This window comes from Aotus nancymaae, unplaced genomic scaffold (genome assembly GCF_030222135.1).
Source record: "Aotus nancymaae isolate 86718 unplaced genomic scaffold, 86718_ANA_hifiasm-v0.15.2.pri h1tg000002l, whole genome shotgun sequence".
NCBI lineage: Eukaryota > Metazoa > Chordata > Mammalia > Primates > Aotidae > Aotus > Aotus nancymaae.
The window spans coordinates 22163218-22185365 of NW_026988413.1; the positions used below are offsets into that span (position 1 = coordinate 22163218).

The window sequence follows — 22148 nt, forward strand, 5'->3', positions numbered from 1 at the left end:
CTAACAATTGATTTATTGTGGTGGTAGTGGTAGAGGCCTTGGACACACAGTATCAGTCTTGACCCCTGAAAAGTCCAGAGACTAAGTAACAGGTCAGCCATGTGGGCACTGCATGTAGATATAACCAACCTGCAGTAGGAACCAGTGACACCAAAGTTGGATGATTAGCAGCACTTCATATTATCTCACGTTATGGCTGGGAGAATTAAGTGCTGTTAATCAAGACTCCATAGGGAGAAAACAACTGGAAGTGTGCTTGGTCTCATCTGGACTCTGCTGCATAGCAAGGGTCCCCAGCCCCAAGGCCGTGGACCATTACTGGTCTGTGGCCTATTAGAAACCAGGCTACACAGCAGCAGGTGAGCAGTGGGGGAGCGAGCATTACCAGCTGAGCTCTGCCTCCGGTCATATCAGCGGCAACATTAGATTCTCATAGGAGCGCAAGCCCTATTGTGTGTGTGCAAGGCATCTAGGTTGTGCGCTCCTCATGAGAATCTAATGCCTGATGCTCTGAAGTGGGACAGTTTCATTCCAAAACCATCCCCCAACTGTGGAAAAATTGTCCACATACATGGAAAAATTGTCTTCCCCGAAACTGGTCCCTGGTGCCAAAATGGTTGGGGACTGCTGCTGTACGCCATTTACTTTTGCTGATCTTAATCTGTGTCCTTTCAGTGTATTAAACCAAAGCCATGAGTATAATGGCTTCTCTGAGTTCTGCGAGTCCTTGTAGCAAATCGTTGGACATGAGTTATCTTGAGGACCCCTGACCATAGTCATAAACTGTTTGCTTTTATGATTATAAATTAATGCAACTCTTTTTGGATGAAAATTTGACAGTATCCTTATACCAGAAATTCTAGGAATGTACCCCTAAAATATGTATGTATATATGCATTAGGATACACATAGAAGGATATTTATGCAGTTCTGTCAGAGCCAATGATTGGAAACACCTAAAATTCATCAATAGGGTACCAGTTAAGGAAATTCTGATGCATCCATTTAATGAGATCTGACATACCAGTTTATAAAAAGGAGATTCATATATCTAAACTGATACGGAAAGACTTTCAAGATAGATGGCTGTGTAAGACGGAGTTAATTTATAGCTGGACTGGAAAAGCTCTATTTTTACCTCTGGGGAATTCCGGCTGTCCAGCTTGGACTCTTGGCCAAGATAAGAACAGTAAGATTAATGATACGCTGTTTACTGTCTGAAACTCCCCCTGATAACCCCACATGGCCAGTTTGTTTACTGATGGTTTTCATTTGGCAGAATCGGGTAGACAGCCTGATTTGATGTCAGGACCATAGGGGCCTAAAAACCCAGATGGGAACTTTTGCCTTGAGGTCTTCTGAAGCTAAGATGAATCACATAGATCTTAGTGTTTCAATCTGAAGACAGGTAGTCTATGTGTGAATAAGGCCCCTGGAAAGCTAGCACCTGGGCCCTCATGTTTACCACAGTATCTTTCTCTCGCTGCACCATATCTTCTGCCTTTAAATGAAAGCCACACATAAGAATGCTCTGTGGAGTCTTACAAGTCCTTTCAAATATCTAAATTTGTAAAATCTTTGCAATAGTCAGGTGACAAAAGCAAGGTCTACGACAATATGTAAAACAATGGGAAGTAAGCTTTCTGAAATGCTAGCAAGCAAAGTGGAAAAAGCCATCAAGGACACGTGGGAGAAGATTCTGATTCTCCTACACAGGGATGTATTGCAGTGGGTGTTCCAGCTGGCTTAAGGACCAGTGGAATTTGCAAAAACTTCAGGGACACAGACGGAAAATAAAAGAGCAGTGGGATAGCCCCAAATGAAGCTTTTATTCAGTCTGACTCTACCTTGCACAGATAGTGTCACCAATAGCTGTGTGACGTCATGACTCTGGGGATCTTGGGAAACGTATGCTTAGGGAGGCTGCATCTGCACCTGTACTGTGTGGTGACTGCACCTTCACCAGAATGGAGGCTCGGTTCACAGAACGCAAAGCCTATTTATTATATGAGATATCTGAAAGATGGCACCATAAACTCTAGCCACTCTTAAAACAGTATTTTGGTTAAAAATATATTTATAATTTCAATAGAAGAGGACAGAAACGCAGCTGCCCTCATCTGAAAGAACCTCAAGAGTAACAGTGGGGGATTACCAAGCAAACGAGGAGAGTAGAAACTCTCCCCACTCTGAACTTCTGACGGTGACTCCTATGACGGAGGGCAAAATGAAGGCTGAAAGTGAGGGCTAGGAAATGTAAGGAACAGAAGGGTGTGGCAAGGATGTGACAGAAGGGTTTTCTAGTTAGATGAGGTGGAAGTAAGCTGAGTGGAACGAGCACATGGGGCTGGAAGTGACACTAAGAAGCAGTGGCAGGATGGGTGATGCTTTCCTCTTCCTTTTGGGTCTCTTCTGCTCTCATTCTCTCATCACTGCTACTGGAGAGAAATTAGGGAGAAGTCACAGTAGGAGCAGTAGGGATTTTCTTTATTGCTCCTTATTCATTCCCTCTGCTACAGATATGTCATGAGGAGGCTGGGAAACAGAATCAAAGTACAAAAAGAAAGGCTTGGGGGAAGGTTCCAATTCAGTAGCATGGCAGTGTTTTCTCTGCTTGACTTTTTAATTCCCTGCCCTGGTGCTGTAGCAAAATGAGGCTGGAGTGGGTGGTAGCAGAGGAGAGGTGGGAATGATGGCAGAAGGACTGAAAGGAGAGAAAGGGATGTCCTATACTGGAGAAGATAAATATATACCCAGTTTTGAAGAGATCTGTGTATGTACGTGATGCTGTTAAGTACTATTAAGCATTAATTCTTTATTATATTTTTAACCCTGTAACTTTGGAATTCTTAAGGAAAATTAACTTTGTCCTCTAGGAACAAAAATGTGTTCTTTCTTTCTCCACTCCGTCTCCTTTCTCCCCATAACTATCTATCTATATGCCAGATAATATATGAAGAAAATTTAGTTTTTAAGAACTCCTAGTAGGCACTGTAATAAGTGTACAGTTATAAAAAGTATGTATGTGTAGTTATTCACCAATGAATGTCTGTAAGACCTCTACCAGGCAATAACATATGTTTATGTGCCTCAATCAACAAAAGGTGGAAAGTCGTGGCAGTGAAAGATGGTGGACAGTGGGATATTTGTCATGTCTGTGCATGGATTGAAGAGATGAGGCTATAAGCTTTACCTGGGAAAGCAAAGAATAAATTTGGAACTACACACATACAGAGACATTAAAATCTATATATATGAAAATATACACTCTTCAGTTCCATAAACATCCATTAAAGGACAAAGTAGGAAGTAGGAACAAGACGAAGGAGCAGAAAGAGAAAATGAAAGAGGAAAAGAAATGGAAAAAAGGAAAAAGGCAGAAAGAGGTAAAAGAAGATAAAGATACACTAAGGAGAAGACAGACATATAAGGAGGAAATAAGGAGAAAGAGACAGGGAGCCACAAAGAGCAGGATACAGCTCACAGACATTCTGGCATAGCCTCCATCTGTGACTTCCCTCTGTGTCTGAGTTTGACTGCCTTGGACACCGTCATGCCCTTTGGAATTGTTTAGAATTAGTAAAGCTTCAGGAGCCAAGCAAATGCTGTAAGTGCCTCCATTTAAGCCCATGTGGCTACTGAACACTTGGAATGTGGCTGATTTCAACTCAAATGTCTGTAAATATAAATGCACACCAGATTTCTGAAGACTTTGGACAAAAAATATTTCACATTCTTATACAGAAAGAATGTGAAATATTTTGGATATATTTGGGTTAAACAAAATATATTTTTAAAGTTAATTTCGTTTTCTTCTTTTTACCTCTTTAAATGTGGTTACAAGCAAATTTATAATTACATATGTGGCTTATGTTATATTTCTGTCAGAATGTACTGTTTTCTAACATTGTGAGTCTCCTCATTAAAATCAAGGTTGGCAAAGTAAGTTTGCTAATGTCTGAATCTCCCAAACTGCTACAAACATACCAATATGCTGGACTTTTTCATTGATGACTTCACAATGGTATGGCCACCGTGTTGGGCTCAGTGGACCAGAAGAAGAGACACCATATAAATTCCGTGGTTCACGAAGACGTGGCACCCATCTCCCTAGCTGATATTCTAATAGTATCTGTGTAGTCCGGGGGAAGAAGGGATCACCAAAAGAGTTGGCTGAGAAAAAGATTCAAACACAATCATGAGTGGGAGAAGAAAAACCCCAATTCCTACATTTTTATATAGGTCCTTTTCCCCTTTCAACACTATTTGATGTGTGGATATCGTCATAAATGTTTTATAATTCATGGTACTTTTTATAAAAGTACTAATGAAATTTTGTGATGATTGATCTTCACAATAGCTAAAAAATAGTTGTTGGCCTTTATACTATTCATTTATTCTAAAATCTCACTACTACTTTAAAAACATTTGTTTCTTGCAGCTTTTCTAAAAAATCATCTACTCTGACCCTTCTTAAACTTAGTCACACTATTTTTTGTCTAATGAGTTAAATACAGTGATGAACTATAACTCACTACTTTCTGGAACTGTATTCCCAAGTTTTGCTAGTGAACTCAGTCACAACTTTTTCTCCGTTCTCCTTCTAGACCTACTGTGTGATACAATGCCAGGAACACAATTCACATAGACTCGTATGGGGCTATGCCAAGCAGACCGTGTGAAGTGGCCTGGTCTTTGTTGTGATACTATACGGCATCAGTTTGATATTGATGATCACCCCTCCTTAAGCATACTTCCCTTCTTTTATGATACATTTCCTGGGTTTCCACCACCCTTTTACATATTTGGTTTTCCATTTGTCTCACTGACTCCTCTTGCTTTTTCACCTCTGAAATGTGGCTTTTTGCTGAGATTTAGTTCTTGGTTATTTTTGTTCAACAGTAGATACAGCAACTGGACTAGAATCAGATAACTGGGTTCCTTCCCTTTTACCACTTTGTTACTGTATGACTTTGTTTGGGCAAGGCAGCCTCTCGGAACATAAATCTTGCTACAGGTCAATAACTAATAATATCATCTTCCCTAGCTACTTATCAGGATTGTTCTATAGCTCATTCATCCAACAGAAGAACCAGGAAAAGGGGTCCTTACAGTGTGCAGGGAATCTGAAGGGAAGAAGTAAACCACAGAAAGGTATCTCCTAATCCTGTATATAAGCCTACACAAGTCTCAGCCAAATTCCTGAGCTATATAAGCAGACACATTCTTAGAGACTGTGAAAACTTAACTGAAACTTAACCCACCCCACCCACACACACGTCTCAGCTCAACCCTTGAATTACACATGTGCAAGATAGTCCCAAACCAACACAAGGAAAGCTTAAGAGAACTAAATAGAGATTTGAACCATCTATAAAGTCTCAAAATCCCTGAACTACGCTGGCATAGGAGAGAACCAAATAAGCATAGCAAGGGCTTGGAGATCAGAACTGAGATCTGAATTACTATCCACAGAAGGGGTGACAGAACTTATGGCCTAAACCTAACTGGATTGATTGCCTGCTAGAAGAAATACATTGACCTTGTCCAGAAGGACCCAGACTCTACACAACATAGCATGAATAATGGAAAACCAGGAATAGGACCAGTTCTCAGGGCAAAAGGCAATCAACAAATGTCAACATCAAGATAACTCAGATACTAAAACTATCAGGCAAGAACTTTAAAGGAGTCATTACAATTATACTCCATGAGGTAAAGGAAAAGCACACTTGTACTGAATTAAAAGGTAAGGATTCTTGGCAAAGAAATAACCATTGCTGGGAATGCAAAGGGATAGAGCCACTTTAGAAAACAGATTCGCAGTTTCTCAGACAATATATATTTAGCATACAGCCCAACAATACTGTTCCTAGGGACTTACCCAAGAGAAATAAAAATATGTTCACACAAGGACTTATACAAAAAGGTTCACAGGAGCTTTATTTGTTACAGCCTCAAGCTGGTAACAATTTAAATGTGCATGAATGGATGGCTAAATGGAGAAATTGCGGTCTATCCACATAACAGAATACCTCTCAATAAAAAGGAACAACCGACATATGCAACAATATGGATCAATCTCAAGAGTATTATGCTATGTGAAAGAAGACAGAAAACACAAAATGTATGATTCTGTTTTGTGAAATTCTAGAAAAGCCAAATATAGCGGAGGGAAAGCAAATCACTGGTTGCCTGGAGCCAGGGGTGAAGCCTGGAAAGAGAGGATCTACTGCAGAGACACAGGAACATTTAGGGGTGATTAAATGTTTTATCTTGCTTTTAGTAATATTCTAAACAAAGGAAGAAACATAAAGGGATTACTATAAATGGGAAATTCATACCACCTATGAATATGAATAGATAATAAGCCTATGGAAGTAATTCTCAACTTCTCTAGCAATCCCAGAAATGCTAGTTAAAGCAGCGAGTTATCTCCTGTCTTCCAATAGCTTGGCAAAATTTTAAAAACAGAAAAGGGCAGCAGGGAAAAGTCTATAAAACAGTACTATAATATGTCTATGTCTATAGGTATAGATATGTGTATATGCAAAGAAGAAGTTCTAGGATGATACACACCAAACTCAGAATGGTGGTTATCTCAAAGAGGAAGATTTATTTTAGGAGGTGGTAAAAGACAAAAGAAAAAAAAAAGATAAAGGCCTTAACTTCAATTTCAGAGTATTTGTGATACATATGTAAACATTTAGTAGAGATATTTTAGCATTTGAAAGTACAACTCTAAGTATAAATTTTTAAAAATTAAGTATACATCAAGGTGCCCACACACATGTTCAGTTGCAAATGAATGACTTTATTAAGGAGACTCTTTAGACAATATACTTCATTTAAATGAAGATGTACTTCTAACATAATCTGTCCATTATAACTTGAGTCATACAGTAAATGTATTTAAATAAATGACAATCCTATGTTAAATATAAGAGAATCACCACTTTCACTTATTATTTTCTAATATAAAATAAGTTTACCTAAAACAAACCTGAAAAGTTTGAACTCTACAAGTGGATACATTTGTCTCTCACAATCTACTAGAATCATTCTCTATATTATTCAATCTGACTTTTTAGTTTCCTCATCTTATTTTTTATCCACTCAAGGTTTTATGCTAAAAAAAACTACATGAATAAGTTCAAACCTGATAAAAGTGCACATTGATGAAGATCTTCATTTACAAATTTCATGAACATATCCTCATCCTAAAATAAGAATTTAAAAATATTTCTCTTTTAAAATCCAACAGTTTTCAAATCCAGAAATTGTTTACATCTATTTTAGTATTTGGGATTGGGGATATGTCTTTAACCTTTAGTAAATGAGAAAACTAAAGAATTATTATTGGCTTTAGCCAATATTCAGGATATTCGAAGTGCTCAAGCACCCAACACTTCAAATACCCTGAACTTAAAGTTTGCATCTTTTATTCCTCCTCTTCCACTGGGTGTTGTCATAATAATGAATCTATGGAAGGAATAAAGTTGAAAGATTATTGGTAGACCTGGGAAAACAATTTAAATTAAGAATAAAATTGGCCGGGCGTGGTGGCTCGCGCCTGTAATCCCAGTACTTTGAAAGGCTAAAGCAGGCAGATCACCTGAGGTCAGGAGTTTGACCCCATTTCTATTAAAAGTGCAAAAAAATTAGCTGGGTATGGTGGCACATGCCTGTAATTCCAACTACTCAGGAGGCCGAGGCAAGTGAATCGTTTGAACCCAGGAGGCAGAGGTTGCAGTGAACCGAGACTGTGCCATTGCGCTCCAGCTTGGGCAAGAACAAAACTCTGTCTCAAAATAAATAAATAAAATTAACAACAAAAAAAAACCCACCGAAAGCCATAAATCCTTTAAGTAGCTAAAGTAAGGTTTAAGAGCTTATTTTGGGACATTAATTTACATACATAATTTATACTTTAATAAAATTTGAAGGAAATCTCTCAGAATATGTAGTAGAAACAGACTAAAGAATTTTAAATACTACATTTCTCCCCTTTTTTCTTCTTCCAAGTCCCTTCCTTTATAACATCAGAGCCACATTAAAATTGTTACAGTGATACAAAATAAGGTTAGAACATGGTGGTTCTATGATACATATTACAGTGTAACACAATGGAATCAGCACATGTAAGAAAATAAGTGGACATCAATCCTAAAAATAAAACCCTACTAATAATTTCATACATGAATTTTAATAAAACCTAGAAGAATCTTAGCTAAAATATTTTCTCAAAAAAAAGTACAAACATAGTTTTTCTTTCTAAACAGGGCACAGTGTTCCCAGTTTGGCTTAGCTTTTTCAGCCAAATTATTTCCCAACTTCAATGACAATAATTTAAACCTCCAATTGATTTTATAATATTTTAATTGGGGTTTAATGATAAAAATTTTATCTCCAAGTAAAATAAAGTTGAGAAAAACATACCGATTCATCTTCATCACTGATTGTTCCGTCTGAATAGTCTTTTTCTGAATCTTCTGACATCTCTTCCAGTGTTTGACGTGAGATTTCTTGTAATATATGGGTAGGCTGTAAAACAATTTCTAAGGAACTTGACAGCTTTTCAAGCTGTAGGTGTTTACTATATTAAATGAGTAATCAAAAATAAATTCAATTGTATTTAATTAAATTAATTTATTTTTTTTTTTGAGATGGAGTCTTGCTCTGTCTCCCAGATTGGAGTGCAATGGCACAATCTCAGCTCACTGCAACCTCCGCCTCCCAGGTTCAAGCGATTCTCCTGCTGCAGCCTCCCAAGTAGCTGGGATTACAGGCGCCTGCCACCACGCCCGGCTTTTTTTTTTTTTTTTTTTTTTATATTTTTAGTAGAGACGTGGGTTGTTTTTTTTTTACCAGTCACAACAGTCTTCTCTAAAAACGAATTAGAATACAACTAATGAAACCTTCAATTTCAAAGATTTAAAGGAATTTTCCATGATTATAAGAGACAACCACAATAAAAGACAAATCAAGTAAATAATTTAATTAAAAGGAATTTCCAGAATATACAGCCAAACATTCACATTCTATTATATTTACAATTAAATACTACAGAGCAAGTTCAGAATGATCCTGAGGCATTCAAAGATAATGAATTAAAAAATTACAGTCACTTAGTGAAATGTAGCAATGTAATTTTAAGTTTTCTCCTTAATTTTCAACTGACCAAAAATTCAAATGACAAGACTTTACATTTTGATTAATATTTTTCTGTAGATACTGTCTGTTCTAATATTCGTTTATATTATTCTCAGTCTTAGAAATCTCAATAGCTACCAGAAGGTTGTATTGGTGATGACCATTACCCTTCTATGCAAGTATCTTCCCATGTGGTTACTAAGACAAGGGAATAATGGAAATTTCTTGTCAAGTTTCCATCGTTCTTGAGGGACCAAAGTACTTGACAATTTCAAATCTATTGCTTTACACCCCTCTCTAAAGAAAGCCTGTGTTGGAGCGTGGACTACATAGAAGAAAGTCCAAGCTCTATGGCAAATCACTGCCAATGCCACGGAGCCGACTGTCTCATAGATGACACCCTCAGTCCTAAGAGACTTAAGTTTTTGCCTGGGCATCACAACTCCACATTTGGAAAACCAGACTGGCCTAAACCTCACTCCTTACAGGCGCACACGGGGCACATGAAGTGCTGACCTGCTGCGGATGCTCTAGCCTCAGGAGAGGGCCCTTACCCTCTCAGCCGGGCGTGGTGGCAGGCGCCTGTAGTCCCAGCTACTTGGGAGGCTGCGGCAGGAGAATCGCTTGAACCTGGGAGGCGGAGGTTGCAGTGAGCTGAGATTGTGCCATTGCACTCCAACCTGGGAGACAGAGCAAGACTCCATCTCAAAAAAAATAAATTAATTAATTTAATTAAATACAATTGAATTTATTTTTGAGTACTCATTTAATATAGTAAACACCTACAGCTTGAAAAGCTGTCCTCTGCACATACAGGACAATGTGTATAACTTTTGACTCCCCAGTAACTTAACTACTGAGAGCCTACAGTTGACCAGAACCCTTACTGATGACATAAACAGTTGATTAGCACATATTTTGTATGTTATATTTATTATATACTGTATGATTGCAATAAAATTAGAGGAAAGAAATGTTATTAAGAAAGTATTAAGGAAGAGAAAGTATATTCACTATTCGTTAAATGTAAATCAGTCATAATGGTATTCATCCTTGTCTTCATATTGAGTAGGCTGAGGAAGAAGAGGAAGAAAAGGAAGAGGAGGGGTTGGTCTTGCTGTCTCAAGGGTGGCAGAGGTGAAAGAAAATCCCTGTATACTTGGAGCCACATAGTTCAAACTCATGTTTTTCAGGGGTCAGCTGTATACTAGGCAGTACTGTTTAGCCAAAACTTAGCTGGAGTCAGTATCATTTTAAGGTAAGAGATTTTACAGGGATTTTTTTTTTTTCTTCCCCAAGTAAAATTGAAATGGTTTTCTTAAGTATCTCCTTTTTTTTTTTTTTTTTAACTCTTTCTTTTTAACTTACTCTCCTACTCAAGACAGTAATACATTCTGGAAATGAAATTCTTTGTCTTTAAGTTAATGTGGAAGTAAGGCCCAGAATAAACTTCTACCAAGGACTTTGTCTGAATTTTGTTTCCCTCCCCTATGATGTCACCAAAGAAAGTTACTGGACATGCTCCTTCTTGTTTTGTTTTTTTTTTTGTTTTTTTTTTTTGAGATAGAGTTTTGCTCTTGTTGCTCAGGCTGGAGTTCAATGGGTGCGATCTTGGCTCACAGCAACCTCCATCTCCCAGGTTCAAGTGATTCTCCTGCCTCAGCCTCCCAAGTAGCTGGGATTACAGGCATGTGCCACCATGCCCAGTCAATTTTGTATTTTTAGTAGAAACGGGGTTTCTCCATGTTGGTCAGGCTGGTCTTGAACTCCTAACCTCAGGTGATTCACCCACCTGGGCCTCCCAAAGTGCTGGGATTATAAGCGTGAGCCACAGTGCCTGTCCTGGACATGCTCTTTCTCTAGCCAGCTTCTGACTTTTAGGAAGGTAAATTTTCCTTCTTTGTTTTTTTTTCCCTTGGTGAGTTTACTCTAAGACTGCAGTCTATAAGGCAATATAATAAAAAAATAGAGTAAGAAAAGAGGAAAAGACAACCAAAACTGTAAGTGCCAACTGTGCCAAAAAGCACAATTACTTGTGTGGGAATCAGGAGAAAGTTCGTTTTAGCAGGATGACCAAAGATAAGTTGTGTTAGGAGTATAATTTTGTGTAATTATATCATTTTGATCAGAATCAAAATAGAGTCATGGAAGTTAAGAAAACTCTGAACAGAGCTGGGAAAGGCTATGAAAGAATAGTCCTCACACTTGTATACTTGAAAATGAAAAAGACTCCATAACAGCCATAACCTTACACAAGGGCCATCACAACCTTACACAAAAAGTACTTCCACAAGGACATCTGCTCAGCAGCAGCCTGGCTAACCTCAGACTGGCATCACTCTTGCTATTGATCTTTGAGGCTAAGGATAATCATTTAAAAAACAAGTATGTAATCTTCCTGTTCTTTCTTTTAAAAACCTTTGTCTTCCTTTACCTCCCTGACTGCACACTTAATTATGGCATGCATATTGCAATGTTCTATTCCCAAATAAACATCTTTTCTTCTAGAGAGCCTCTGTTATTTAGGTTGACAATTGAGAGGGTCTTAAATGAGAATATGAAGTGACCAGGGCAGTCAGTTGCTTATGACATCATAGAACTCAGTGGTCCTGTGACCCTAGAGGTCTTGTAATTTGACTGAGGAAGCCATAGTAGGGACTGGGAAGCCCAGGAGAGGCTAGAAGCTATCTTGGCCTTCTTCATACTGTCTGGGTCCAGGATGACCTTGTACGGGGCCAAACTGCTTAAACTGTTTCCAAGCTCAAATCTTGAGATCTGTCTCAGCCAGTCAGCTAACCAACACTCAGCTCAAGGGTCATTCACTTGATGGTGCCTTTTCTAATTTGTCATTAGTAGAATTAATTGTCTGTATTTGGAGGCTAGAGTGAAGTCATTATTGCCCTTAGTATTTGGAAATGAATTAGAAAGAATGCCCCCTGCCTGCTCAACAGATAATGGATAGGATAAATCATCTCAGAAAGAATGGTTCCCAGACTCAGTGTGAAATCTCGTGACAAAAAAAAAAAACATAAAATTGTCTTTTTTCCTCCAAAAAACTGCCCTAACTGTGCAATGGTGAAATTCTCTTTCCAGCTGAGGGCATGTTGGCTAGAGTTGGTAACTTTTGAGCTACTAAAACAGTATCATTTTGATATTTGAGATTTGCATTGGGTATTTGGTCTACATGGCTGGTCTCAAGTGCTGTTCTTGCTCTGTGGACTTCAAGAAGAGAGCAGTGGCTCCCACCTGCCCCCTCACAAGGGGCTCTCTGCCAGGAGTACTTTTAGGAATAATCTCTTGTGAGAGAGTTAAGCACGTGGGTTCAGGAGCCAACTGCCTAGGGTGAAGTATTCTGCCAGTTAGCTTTGTGACTGTGGGCAAGTTTTTACATTCTCTGTGATTCAATTTATTTACCTGTCAAGGGGCGACAATACAGTAGTACCCATCTTGCAGGGTTGTGAGGATTGGGTAAATAACATTGTAAGTTCTAAGCACTTACATGTTACGTCAGGGAGCAGGTTGGAGCCACCATTCTCCTTATGGCATAGGGCAGTGGTTTTCAAAGTGTGGTCTGTGAGACCGTAACTGAGAAATCCTAGTGAACTTGCCAACTAATTTTCATAATTTGAAAACTCAGAGCACCTGTGTTACTAATGTTGGCAGGTGTGATGGTTAATACTGAGTGTCAACTTGATTGGATTGAAGGATACAAACTAGTGATCCTGGGTGTATCTGTGAGGGTGTTGTCAAAAGAGATTAGCATTTGAGGAAGTGAGCTGGGAAAGGCAGACCCACCCTTAATCTGAGTGGGCACCATCTAATCAGCTGCCAGCACGGTGAGAATATAAGCGGGCAGAAAAATGTGAAAAGAGAGACTGGCCTAGCCTCCCAGCCTATATCTTTCTCCTGCACTGGATGCTTCCTGCCCTCAAGCATCAGACTCAAAGTTCTTCAGTTTTGGAACTTAGACTGATCTTCTTGCTCCTCAGCTTGCAGATGGCCTGTTGTGGGACCTTGTGATCATGTGAGTTAATACTTAATAAACTTCCCTTTATAGATACATAAACTATTCCATTAGTCTGTCCCTCTGCAAGATAGCATTTTATTTTAATAAAAGCAGGTTAGAATGAAAGAGTGCTTGGTAAGGTTGAAAACTAGTTAAACTAATCTTGTGTTCTGTAGGATTGTGGTACTTTTGCATAATTTTTAGTATATTTGGTAAGAGAAGATTGAATGAAGTTTCCTTATCCAGGTAGAAATGACCTCTTGGGCCTTCTAAAATCTATTTTAATGAGACATTTTTTGGAAATCCTGATTCAAGATAGTAAAAGTCATCACCACCAAGGGCATGTCATGGCAAAACTCTGCTATTAAATCTGCATTAGAGCCTAGGCGCAGTGGCTCATGCCTGTAATCCCAGCACTTTGAGAGGGCAAGGCAGGCAGATCACTTGATGTCAGCCTGGCCAACATGGTGAAACCCCATCTCTACTAAAAATATAAAACTTACCTGGGTGTGGTGGTGCACACCTGTAGTCCAAACTACTCAGAAGGTTGAGGCAGGAGAATTGCTTGAACCTGGGAGGTGGAGGTTGGGATGAGCTGAGATCTCGCCACTGCACTCCAGCCTGGTGACCGAGCAAGGCTCTGTCTCCAAACAACAATAACATCAACAACAAACTGCATTGGAGTGATGTAAGAAACCAGTGTTATTTATGGAGCTGAGATGCAGAGCTGAGTTGATACATGAATTATAAATTTAGTAATATAAAATGTCACAAAACTAAACTCTCAGAACTCTAGAAACTTTACAGAAATTGACAGCAGCACATTTAGCAAAGTTTATAAACTGAGTTGCTCATGAAATCATCTTATCACTTACCAAGCTCTGTTATGTGTAGAGGTACTGGTTATACTTCTAGGGGTACAAAAAACTTTAAGGCAGATATTTTTCTTTTTTGATTACCCCAGGCTGAAGTATTCTCTCTTCCCTCTAAATGCTGACAACTATACACTACATAGTTCTTTGACATTAATGTGCTAGAGCTTTGTGCTACTTATCTCTTAAATTCTTGAATTGTTTTTCTCATCTTTACCATTGATCATTTATTTCCTTGTTAGAATACCAGAATTGTTCCACAGAGTGAAGCTAGGTGGCTATCTGTTTGAAGACCGGATAACTTTAGATTCACCTTACTTTTGGGAGCTCTCTGAAGACCCAATCAAAGCTAGAACTAGTTTACCAAGCCCTAATCCTTGGCAGTTAGCAGATTCTGACTTTTCTTTCTCTAGTTCTGTTGTATTGCTCAAGATCTAGCTCAGCCTCTCAGCTGCCAATTGTAGATGAGCATATGTTCTGAAGCAGAAGCAGCCCCAGCATGAACAAGAAAGAAAAAGTAATATAGTACAGGTGGCACATAGCTAGGATACTATTAAATACAAAAATATCAGTAATTACATTAAATATGAAAGGACTAAATATTCCAGTTGAAGCTTAAAGATCATCAGATTGGATTACAACCCAAACCCAAACCATGTGATTGTTAAAGACACACATCTAAGACCAAAGAATATATAGAAGTTGAAATTTAAGGGATGGAAAAAATAATGTGATGCAAGTGCTAGTCAAAAGAAAGCCACTGTAGTAATTTTAAAAAATAGAAAAAATAACTCTAAGACAAAAGTTTTTGCAAAAATAGAGGGTCACTTCATAGTGATCTTTAGCTAAAGATCTAGAATCATTATATCTCCCTAGTGAATTGAATATTTCCCCTAAAAAACAATCTTAAAATATGGAAAGCAAAATTAACAGAATCACAGGGAGAAATCCATAATCATAGTGGGAGATTTTTCATTTTCCTTTCTCAGTAACAGATAAAGGAAAAAATCAGTAGGATATAGAATATTAGAACAACATGATTAATAGATTTGACAAAAATAGACACTGCCCTCAAATCAAGACCTTGTTAGTCATCTCCTAATGCCAATGGAAGAATACAAATTTAGGATGAGATCTTTTTTCTTATCCAGTCTTCCACTTGGAGCATACGTGCAAGCAAAGGCAGGAAAAAACCTTTAATACAGACCTGTTTTGACATCACAGAGGACTCTAGTATGTTTTCAAGCTCGTATCCTGAATATACACATTGTAAAATTAATTTCCATTCATCCCTAATCTTACCAGTTTGGTATCGGTACTAGATTGCATTCTTTCCATTGCTTAATTTTGCAAATTGATTTTGAAAACAACTATATTATTGTCTATACTTATCACCCTTCTTGTTAGGACACAGAAATAAAAATAGTAATTTTTTTAATAGTATCTTAGTTGTGTCAATCATCTTTTTTTTCTTTTTTTTTTTTTTTTGTGGTACTCTGTCACCCAGGCTGGTGTGCAGTGGCACAATCTCGGTTCACTGCAACCTCTGCCTCCCGGGTTCAAGTGATTCTTCTGCCTCATCCTCTGAGTAGCTGGGACTACATGTGCATGCCACCATGCCCGGCTAATTTTTGTATTTTTAGTAGAGATGGGGTTTCACCATATTGACCAGGCTGGTCTCGAACTCCTGACCTCATGATCCACCTGCCTGGGCCTCCCAAAGTGCTGGGATTGCAGGCGTGAGCCACTGCGCCCGGCCAATTGTGTCAATCTTATGGGCAGTGTTGAGGGAACTGTTCAGGAGCTTCAAACTCACAGTTTAAAACCTTTATGAGAACTTCCAATTTCAGACCAATTAGTGCTACATAAATATGCAACATTACCATGAAAAAATAACTTTGGATTCACATGTAATCACTAGTCCCTTGCAAGTACTAAGTATTCTACAAATGAATGGTATATATTAAATGGGTGTTTCTACTATAAGAGACACTACCTTTGGGAAAACAGTACTGCCCATCTTAGGAGCCAGAGGGCTGGTATGTGACAACACTGGCAATAAGGAGGAGGATGGAGGGACATTTGATAGCATCTGTTTTTTTGAGACAGGGTCTTGCTTTGTCACTTAGGCTGGAGTGCAGTGGTGTGATCAGGGCTCACTGCGGCCTTGACCTCTGGGGCTCAAGGGATTCTCCTGCCTCAGCCTCCTGAGTATCTGGGACTACAGGCATATGCCACCATGCCTGGGTTTTTAGTATTTTTGTACAGAAGAGAGTCTTGCTATGTTGCCCAGGCTGGTCTTGAACTCCTAGGCTCAAGCAATCCTCCTACCTCCCAAAGTGCTGGCATTACAGGCGTGAGCCACTGTGCCCAGACAATAGTTTCTTTTATGAAGTATTTGAAAAATCCCTCTTTAACCTTTCCCATACATGTTTGGTTAATTGTTGACATAAGACCAATTTTCTTTTTTTGAGATGGAGCCTCATTCTGTTGCCCAGCCTGGAATGCAGTGGCGTGATCTCGGCTCACTGCAATTTCTTCCTCCCAGGTTCAAGTGATTCTTCTGCCTCAGCTTCCTGAGTAGCTGGGATTATAGGTGTGCACCGCCACGCCCAGTTAATTTTTGTATTTTTAGTAGAGATGGGGTTTCACCATGTTGGTCAGGCTGGTCTCAAACTCCTGACCTTGTGTTCCATCCGCCTCAGCCTCCCAAAGTGCTGGGATTACAGGTGTGAGCCACCGCACCCGGCCTGAGGCCAATTTTCTATATTTTGTTAAATAATTGCTTGTAATAAGCATTTTAAAAATATGAAAATGCTTTTCTTCTTTAAAGAGTGAAACCAAGACTTAACCTGAAATACAGGTTTTACTGTGCCATAATCTGTATTACGATAGACACACCTCTCACTATCAATACTGTAATAAGTGAGGCAAAGACATTTTGCAAGAATTCCATTTATTGTGGATGCATTTTCACAATATATTTTTATTGCAGCGATCAGTTATCAGTGAAAAATATCAAGTGTTTATAAAATTTTTAGGAATGGCAGATTCACAGAACATGCTAGTCAGCTTGCAGTTTTACCTCTTAAAGATAACGGAGAATTATAGTCAAACCAGTAAACAAGGAATTTACTTTTCAAAAGATTAAATCCAAACTGAACAAAATTCTACCCTAAAACTTACTCCATCCAAATATTGGAATAAAAGTCAGGAGTGATACATTCTCTTCTGAACTTAAGATTTTCTAGAAAAATTTATAATAGTGATCAGGAGAAGCTCTTGTTCAAAAATACAACAAAGCAATGTTATCTCACCATAGGCCTTAATTGAAACTTTGATCCATTTCACTCCAATGATGGGAGTCAGTGCTACCTGGGGCACTTCTGTTTGTAAATTCTAATTTAGCTTCTCGTAGACTTGTGCCTACTCTGTCATGAGTGTTTGACTTGTGCATTCTTCGTGGATTTCCTTCCTTTGGCCCAGGTTTGCTAAAACTAGGAGATTCAACTCTTCTTTACAGCCTTATGAGGAAAATAGACTTTGGAATGCAGGGGTCACTTCTCACGCCAGCCCTGCCCTAGTTAGCACTTCTGGAGGAATACTGTACATAAGAAAATAGTTATTGGAGAGGCTCCCTCAGTGTGTTGGGAATTGAGACACACAATTTTGGTTAAGTCCACTGAGGTATGAGTTTATATAACTCCACTGGATGTAACCAACTATACCAGAACATTTTGCCAGGACACTGGAGGACGTTCATTATCTACTGTGAAGAATAAAGACTTAGAGGCTGTAATAAGATCTGGATTGTGTGTATAAAAATCATGAGTTAAAAAACACTTGGAGAAAAAAGTAAAACTAGTAGAAGTTACATATAACTTTGAAATTTCACCACTTTGTCAACTTATGACAAGTGCCAATGACAAATAAAGGTAGAAAAGTTTAATTTAAAAAACGTTTCAGAGTATATAAAGATGAAAGTACTGTCATGACTCCCAAACACTGGGTTTTGCTCACTTTACTTCTCTGCTTCCAGACATCTAGCCAAAGTTATTTGTCTTTGTTTAGACTTATACATGGAATTGCAATCTGTCACTAAATTTCTTGTCTTTGCATTTTAGAGACAAGATCTTATGACATATTGTGAAATTCCTTGTTTTGAATAAGCAGGCTTTGAGTTTGATTGAGATGATAGCATTAATAAAATTCACACTGGACTTCAAGATTGCATTTAATTATAAACTAAATACTATGTCTTTTAGAAAATTTCAACTCCTTGTGACACTTCTAATCTCTTTTTTTCCCCAATACTTTCTTCTTATAGGTCATCAGGCACTGAAAACATATTGATACCTATCTGCCATGTTTCTATTGGCAAATATGAAATATTAATATATTGTGATTTTTAAGTTTTCAAAAGCTGTGATATTGGCTAGTTACAATGACATGCTACTAAATATAATAGTCTAGCACATAAAAAAGCATTCTACCATTAGTGTGTTTGTATATGTGTATGCACATACATACATAATTGAATTATCTAAAATGTGGTCAGGCTACTATCACTACTAAAGAAATCCACAAAACAACCAACCTAAAAAATCAGTACCACTGTCAGCTAACATAATAATGTAATTTAGATATGAATCAGCATGAAAAAAGTAATACCTTAACAGTACATTTCCTTTTTTTTTTTTTTTAAGACAACCATTATTGCAGTATATCAAATCTGAAATGGGTTACTTTCAAAAAGTGTTACAATTGCCTACTAAGATAATTTCTTCCATGCTTTATTATAAAGTGCAGAAACAACATGACTTCTGTATTTATAAAAACAAAAACTACGGTTCATTTTTCTAGATACTGCACACATTCCGCAGGCAATTTTAAACTTGGATCTTGTTGACTTCAGATGTGGTTGGTGTATCACTGTTCAGACACAGAGTTACAATGATCAGTAGAAAAGTCTCTATTTCACAGCATGGGTTTCTTTAGAAACAGGCTCCTGTGCAAAGGCAGTACTTTTACCATGAACATCTCTAGACTGTGATTATTAAATATAGTGATAATATACATGGGTTTATTGGGATATTGAAAAATAAAATGAACCCAATTTAGTAAATCAACATAAATACAAAACAGAGCAAATTAGCTCTCTACAACTGAGCTCGTCCCGCGTCTTGAGCTTGGGTTCTTTCTTGAACTGTTTCAAACCTGCCAAGAGAAAAGAACTTGAAATTGACAGCCTACAATGTTTCAGGCAGATGGTTTTTGTAGTCAGAAGAAAAAGGAATAATAGTATGGCAGGAATAAATATTTATGAAAGAGAGGATTATTGTTGGCATTCTATTCAAATATGATCTTTTATTTTTTATTTTTTTATTGTTTTATTTTTCTGAAATGAAATCTTGCTCTGTCACTCAGGCTGGAGTGCAGTTGTGTGATCTCAGCTCACTGTAACCTCTGCCTCCTGGGTTCAAGTGATTCTCCCACTTCAGCATCCTGAGTGGCTGGGGCTTACAGGCATGCACCACCACGCCCGGCTAAGTTTTGTATTTTTGGTAGAGACGGGGTTTCCCTATATGCTGGACAGGCTGGTCTCTAACTCCTAACCTCCAGCGATCTGCCTGCCTTGGCCTCCCAGAGTGCTGGGATTACAGGCGTGAGCCACTGCACCCGGCCGGATCTCCTTTATTTTATCCTTCTTTCTGCTGATTTTTTTCACTTCCCTCTTCCTATCTTTCTCCTTTATGTTCTCTTTTTCTATCTTAACCTTTGGCCTTGCTTGTAGCATTCAGAGTCAAGAAATTTGCTTTTTTTTTTTTTTTCATTTTTTAAACTCCACTGTAAGAGCCAAAAATCTACAGTGTGTATTCCAGGACAGGTACACATGACTGAATAGCTCAGTTAGGGCCACACCAATGTATGATGGTGAAGGAGGATATGTTTATCTTCAGTTTTCTCCCATTTTTAATCTAGTAATCTATTTTCTCCCTCCTGTTCTTACACCCCTACCCCTGAAACTTATCTGACCTATAGTCCCATTCTTATATCATTCTCTCCCCCTCAGCTAGTTGCTAAAATTATTTGCTAAGCTATTAAGAAATAGTATTGTGAATTCAGATTTTCAAGTGTGTTCATTGTCTTCCTTCCTTCCTTCCTTCCTTCCTTCCTTCCCTTCCTTCCTTCCCTCCCCCCACTCCTCTCTCTCTCTCTCTCTCTCTCTCTCTCTCTCTCTCTCTCGTCTGGCTCTGTCACCCAGGCTGGAGTGCAGTGGCATGATCTCAGCTCACCACAACCTCCACCTCTCAGGTTTAAGTGATTCTCCTACCTCAGGCCTCCCTAGTATCTGGGACTACAGGTGTGCACCACCACACCCAGCTAATTTTTATATTTTTAGAAGAGACAGGGTTTCACCATATTAGCCAGGCTGGTCTCAAACTCCTGACCTTGTGATTCACTTGCCTCAGCCTCCCAAAGTGCTGGGATTACAGGTGTGAGCCACCACGCCCAGCCATTGTACTCATTTCTAAGGAATGACTGAGTAACAAGAATTGAGTTTGACATTTTGGAGCAAAAGAGCTACCTAATCTGCTACCCGATAAACTCAGTTCTGTGTCTGTGGTTATATTATTACTACTGTAGAAACAGTGGCATGTGAAAACTCACACTGTCACCCTCCTGCCTTGTACTGCCTTGGTGCTACACAACTCCACGGAGTACCATTCATGTATGTACGTGAGTGGTGTTCACTGAGTCTGACCATTCCACAGAATCTGTGCCCCACTTTCCAGAGCTCTGGCTAGAAGGAATGTTATCCAGAGACACTCCATTGGTGATGATGGTGTATGGCCAGCTGACATCCCCTTTTCAGACGGGAACTATATAAACACTGGGACTGCCATTCTGAGAGGTCGGATGCCTCTCAGAGGTCTGAGAGGACACCTGCTGTCAACGTTCCTCCCACTGTGATGTATGGAGAATGCCTTCCTGGGAACCATTCCCTGGGTCTGGGCAATTTATATCGCATGGCTGACAAACCTGCAATGCGCTAATAGCCTAGGCTACAGTGGTCATAAAGGCTTAGGTCAACAAGCTCATGCTTCGTTTAAAAAATAACAAAGAGGCCGGGCACAGTGGCTCATGCCTGTAATCCCAGCACTTTGGGAGACTGAGGTGGGTGGATCACGAGGTCAAGAGATCGAGACCATCCTGACCAACACGGTGAAACCCCGTCTCTACTAAAAATACAAAAAAATTAGCTGGGCGTGGTGGCGCGTGCCTGTAGTCCCAGCTACTCAGGAGGCTGAGGCAGGAGAATTGCTTGAACCCGGGAGGCGGAGGTTGCAGTGAGCCGAGGTCGTGCCACTGCACTCCAGCCTGGCGCCTGGTGACGGAGTGAGACTCTGTCTCAAAAAAATAAAATAAAATAAAATAACAAAGAAAGTTCTTTTCTCCCCTGCCACCAGGAGAAAAGTATACAAGGAATTGAATGACTATACATTTTCTCCTAAATAAGTATCCTAAATGACAGATATGACCATGTTCCTACCACTGTGGTGTATTGAGAATGTCTTACTGAGAACCTTCCATGGGTTTGGGCTGCTTACGTTATGTGTATGACTGACAAACTTGCAATGCACTTTCCTTTCACTGTGTTCTGTACTGGTCTTTTAGGCGCTGATGGGTGTGCAGGCAAAGTATAGTGGTTAAGAATGCAGGCTCGCATCAGACTGCTGGAGTATCAACGCAGGTTATGCTACTTATTCGCTGTGTGACTTTGGGAAAGTTTCTTCATCTCTCAGCACCTCATTTTTCTCAGTTGCAAAATAAGAATGATACGCTACTTACCTCACATGGTGACTGGAGGATCAAATGCGGTAATGGAGGGTAAGAAGGTAGAAGTGGGGTGCTCACTTAGTGCTACGAGTTTGTAATGTGATCGTTACCAGCAGGCAGTTTTCATATGTTTAGCAATGACTTAGAAAGTGGAACTTATTTAAAAGTCACCTTAAGGAGAGGCTGAGCTAGTGGATTTTAATGGAATAAAAGCATAATATGTAGCTAATGGTGAAGGTGGGGTACGATGTTTAGGCAGCTGCACCAGAACTAAG

At 39.0% G+C, this 22148-nt stretch overlaps 2 protein-coding genes and 1 long non-coding RNA gene across 6 annotated transcripts in view; 1 reads left to right on the forward strand and 2 right to left on the reverse strand.

Moving 5' to 3' along the window:
• Nucleotides 1-8562, reverse strand: part of AGBL3 (AGBL carboxypeptidase 3) — a 78403-nt gene extending 69841 nt beyond the window's left edge. Inside the window, exons 1-3 of the mRNA XM_064373348.1 lie at nt 8440-8562; nt 7160-7220; nt 3988-4173 (exon numbers count right to left, since the gene is read on the reverse strand). Coding sequence (XP_064229418.1) covers nt 3988-4173; nt 7160-7220; nt 8440-8499 — 307 coding nt within the window. The 5' untranslated portion in view covers nt 8500-8562. The remainder of the gene's footprint in view (nt 1-3987; nt 4174-7159; nt 7221-8439) is intronic.
• LOC105726333 (uncharacterized) overlaps nt 1-22148 on the forward strand; it is a 182025-nt gene that overhangs the window by 73636 nt on the left and 86241 nt on the right. The gene's annotated exons all lie outside the window — the stretch shown is intronic.
• Nucleotides 16971-22148, reverse strand: part of CALD1 (caldesmon 1) — a 232356-nt gene continuing 227178 nt past the window's right edge. For 3 of the 4 annotated variants that reach the window (XM_012465735.2, XM_012465738.2, XM_012465739.2), the window contains one exon: nt 16971-19248. In XM_012465735.2, coding sequence (XP_012321158.2) covers nt 19243-19248 — 6 coding nt within the window. In that variant the 3' untranslated portion in view covers nt 16971-19242. The remainder of the gene's footprint in view (nt 19249-22148) is intronic. The other variant, XM_012465737.2, reaches the window with a different exon arrangement.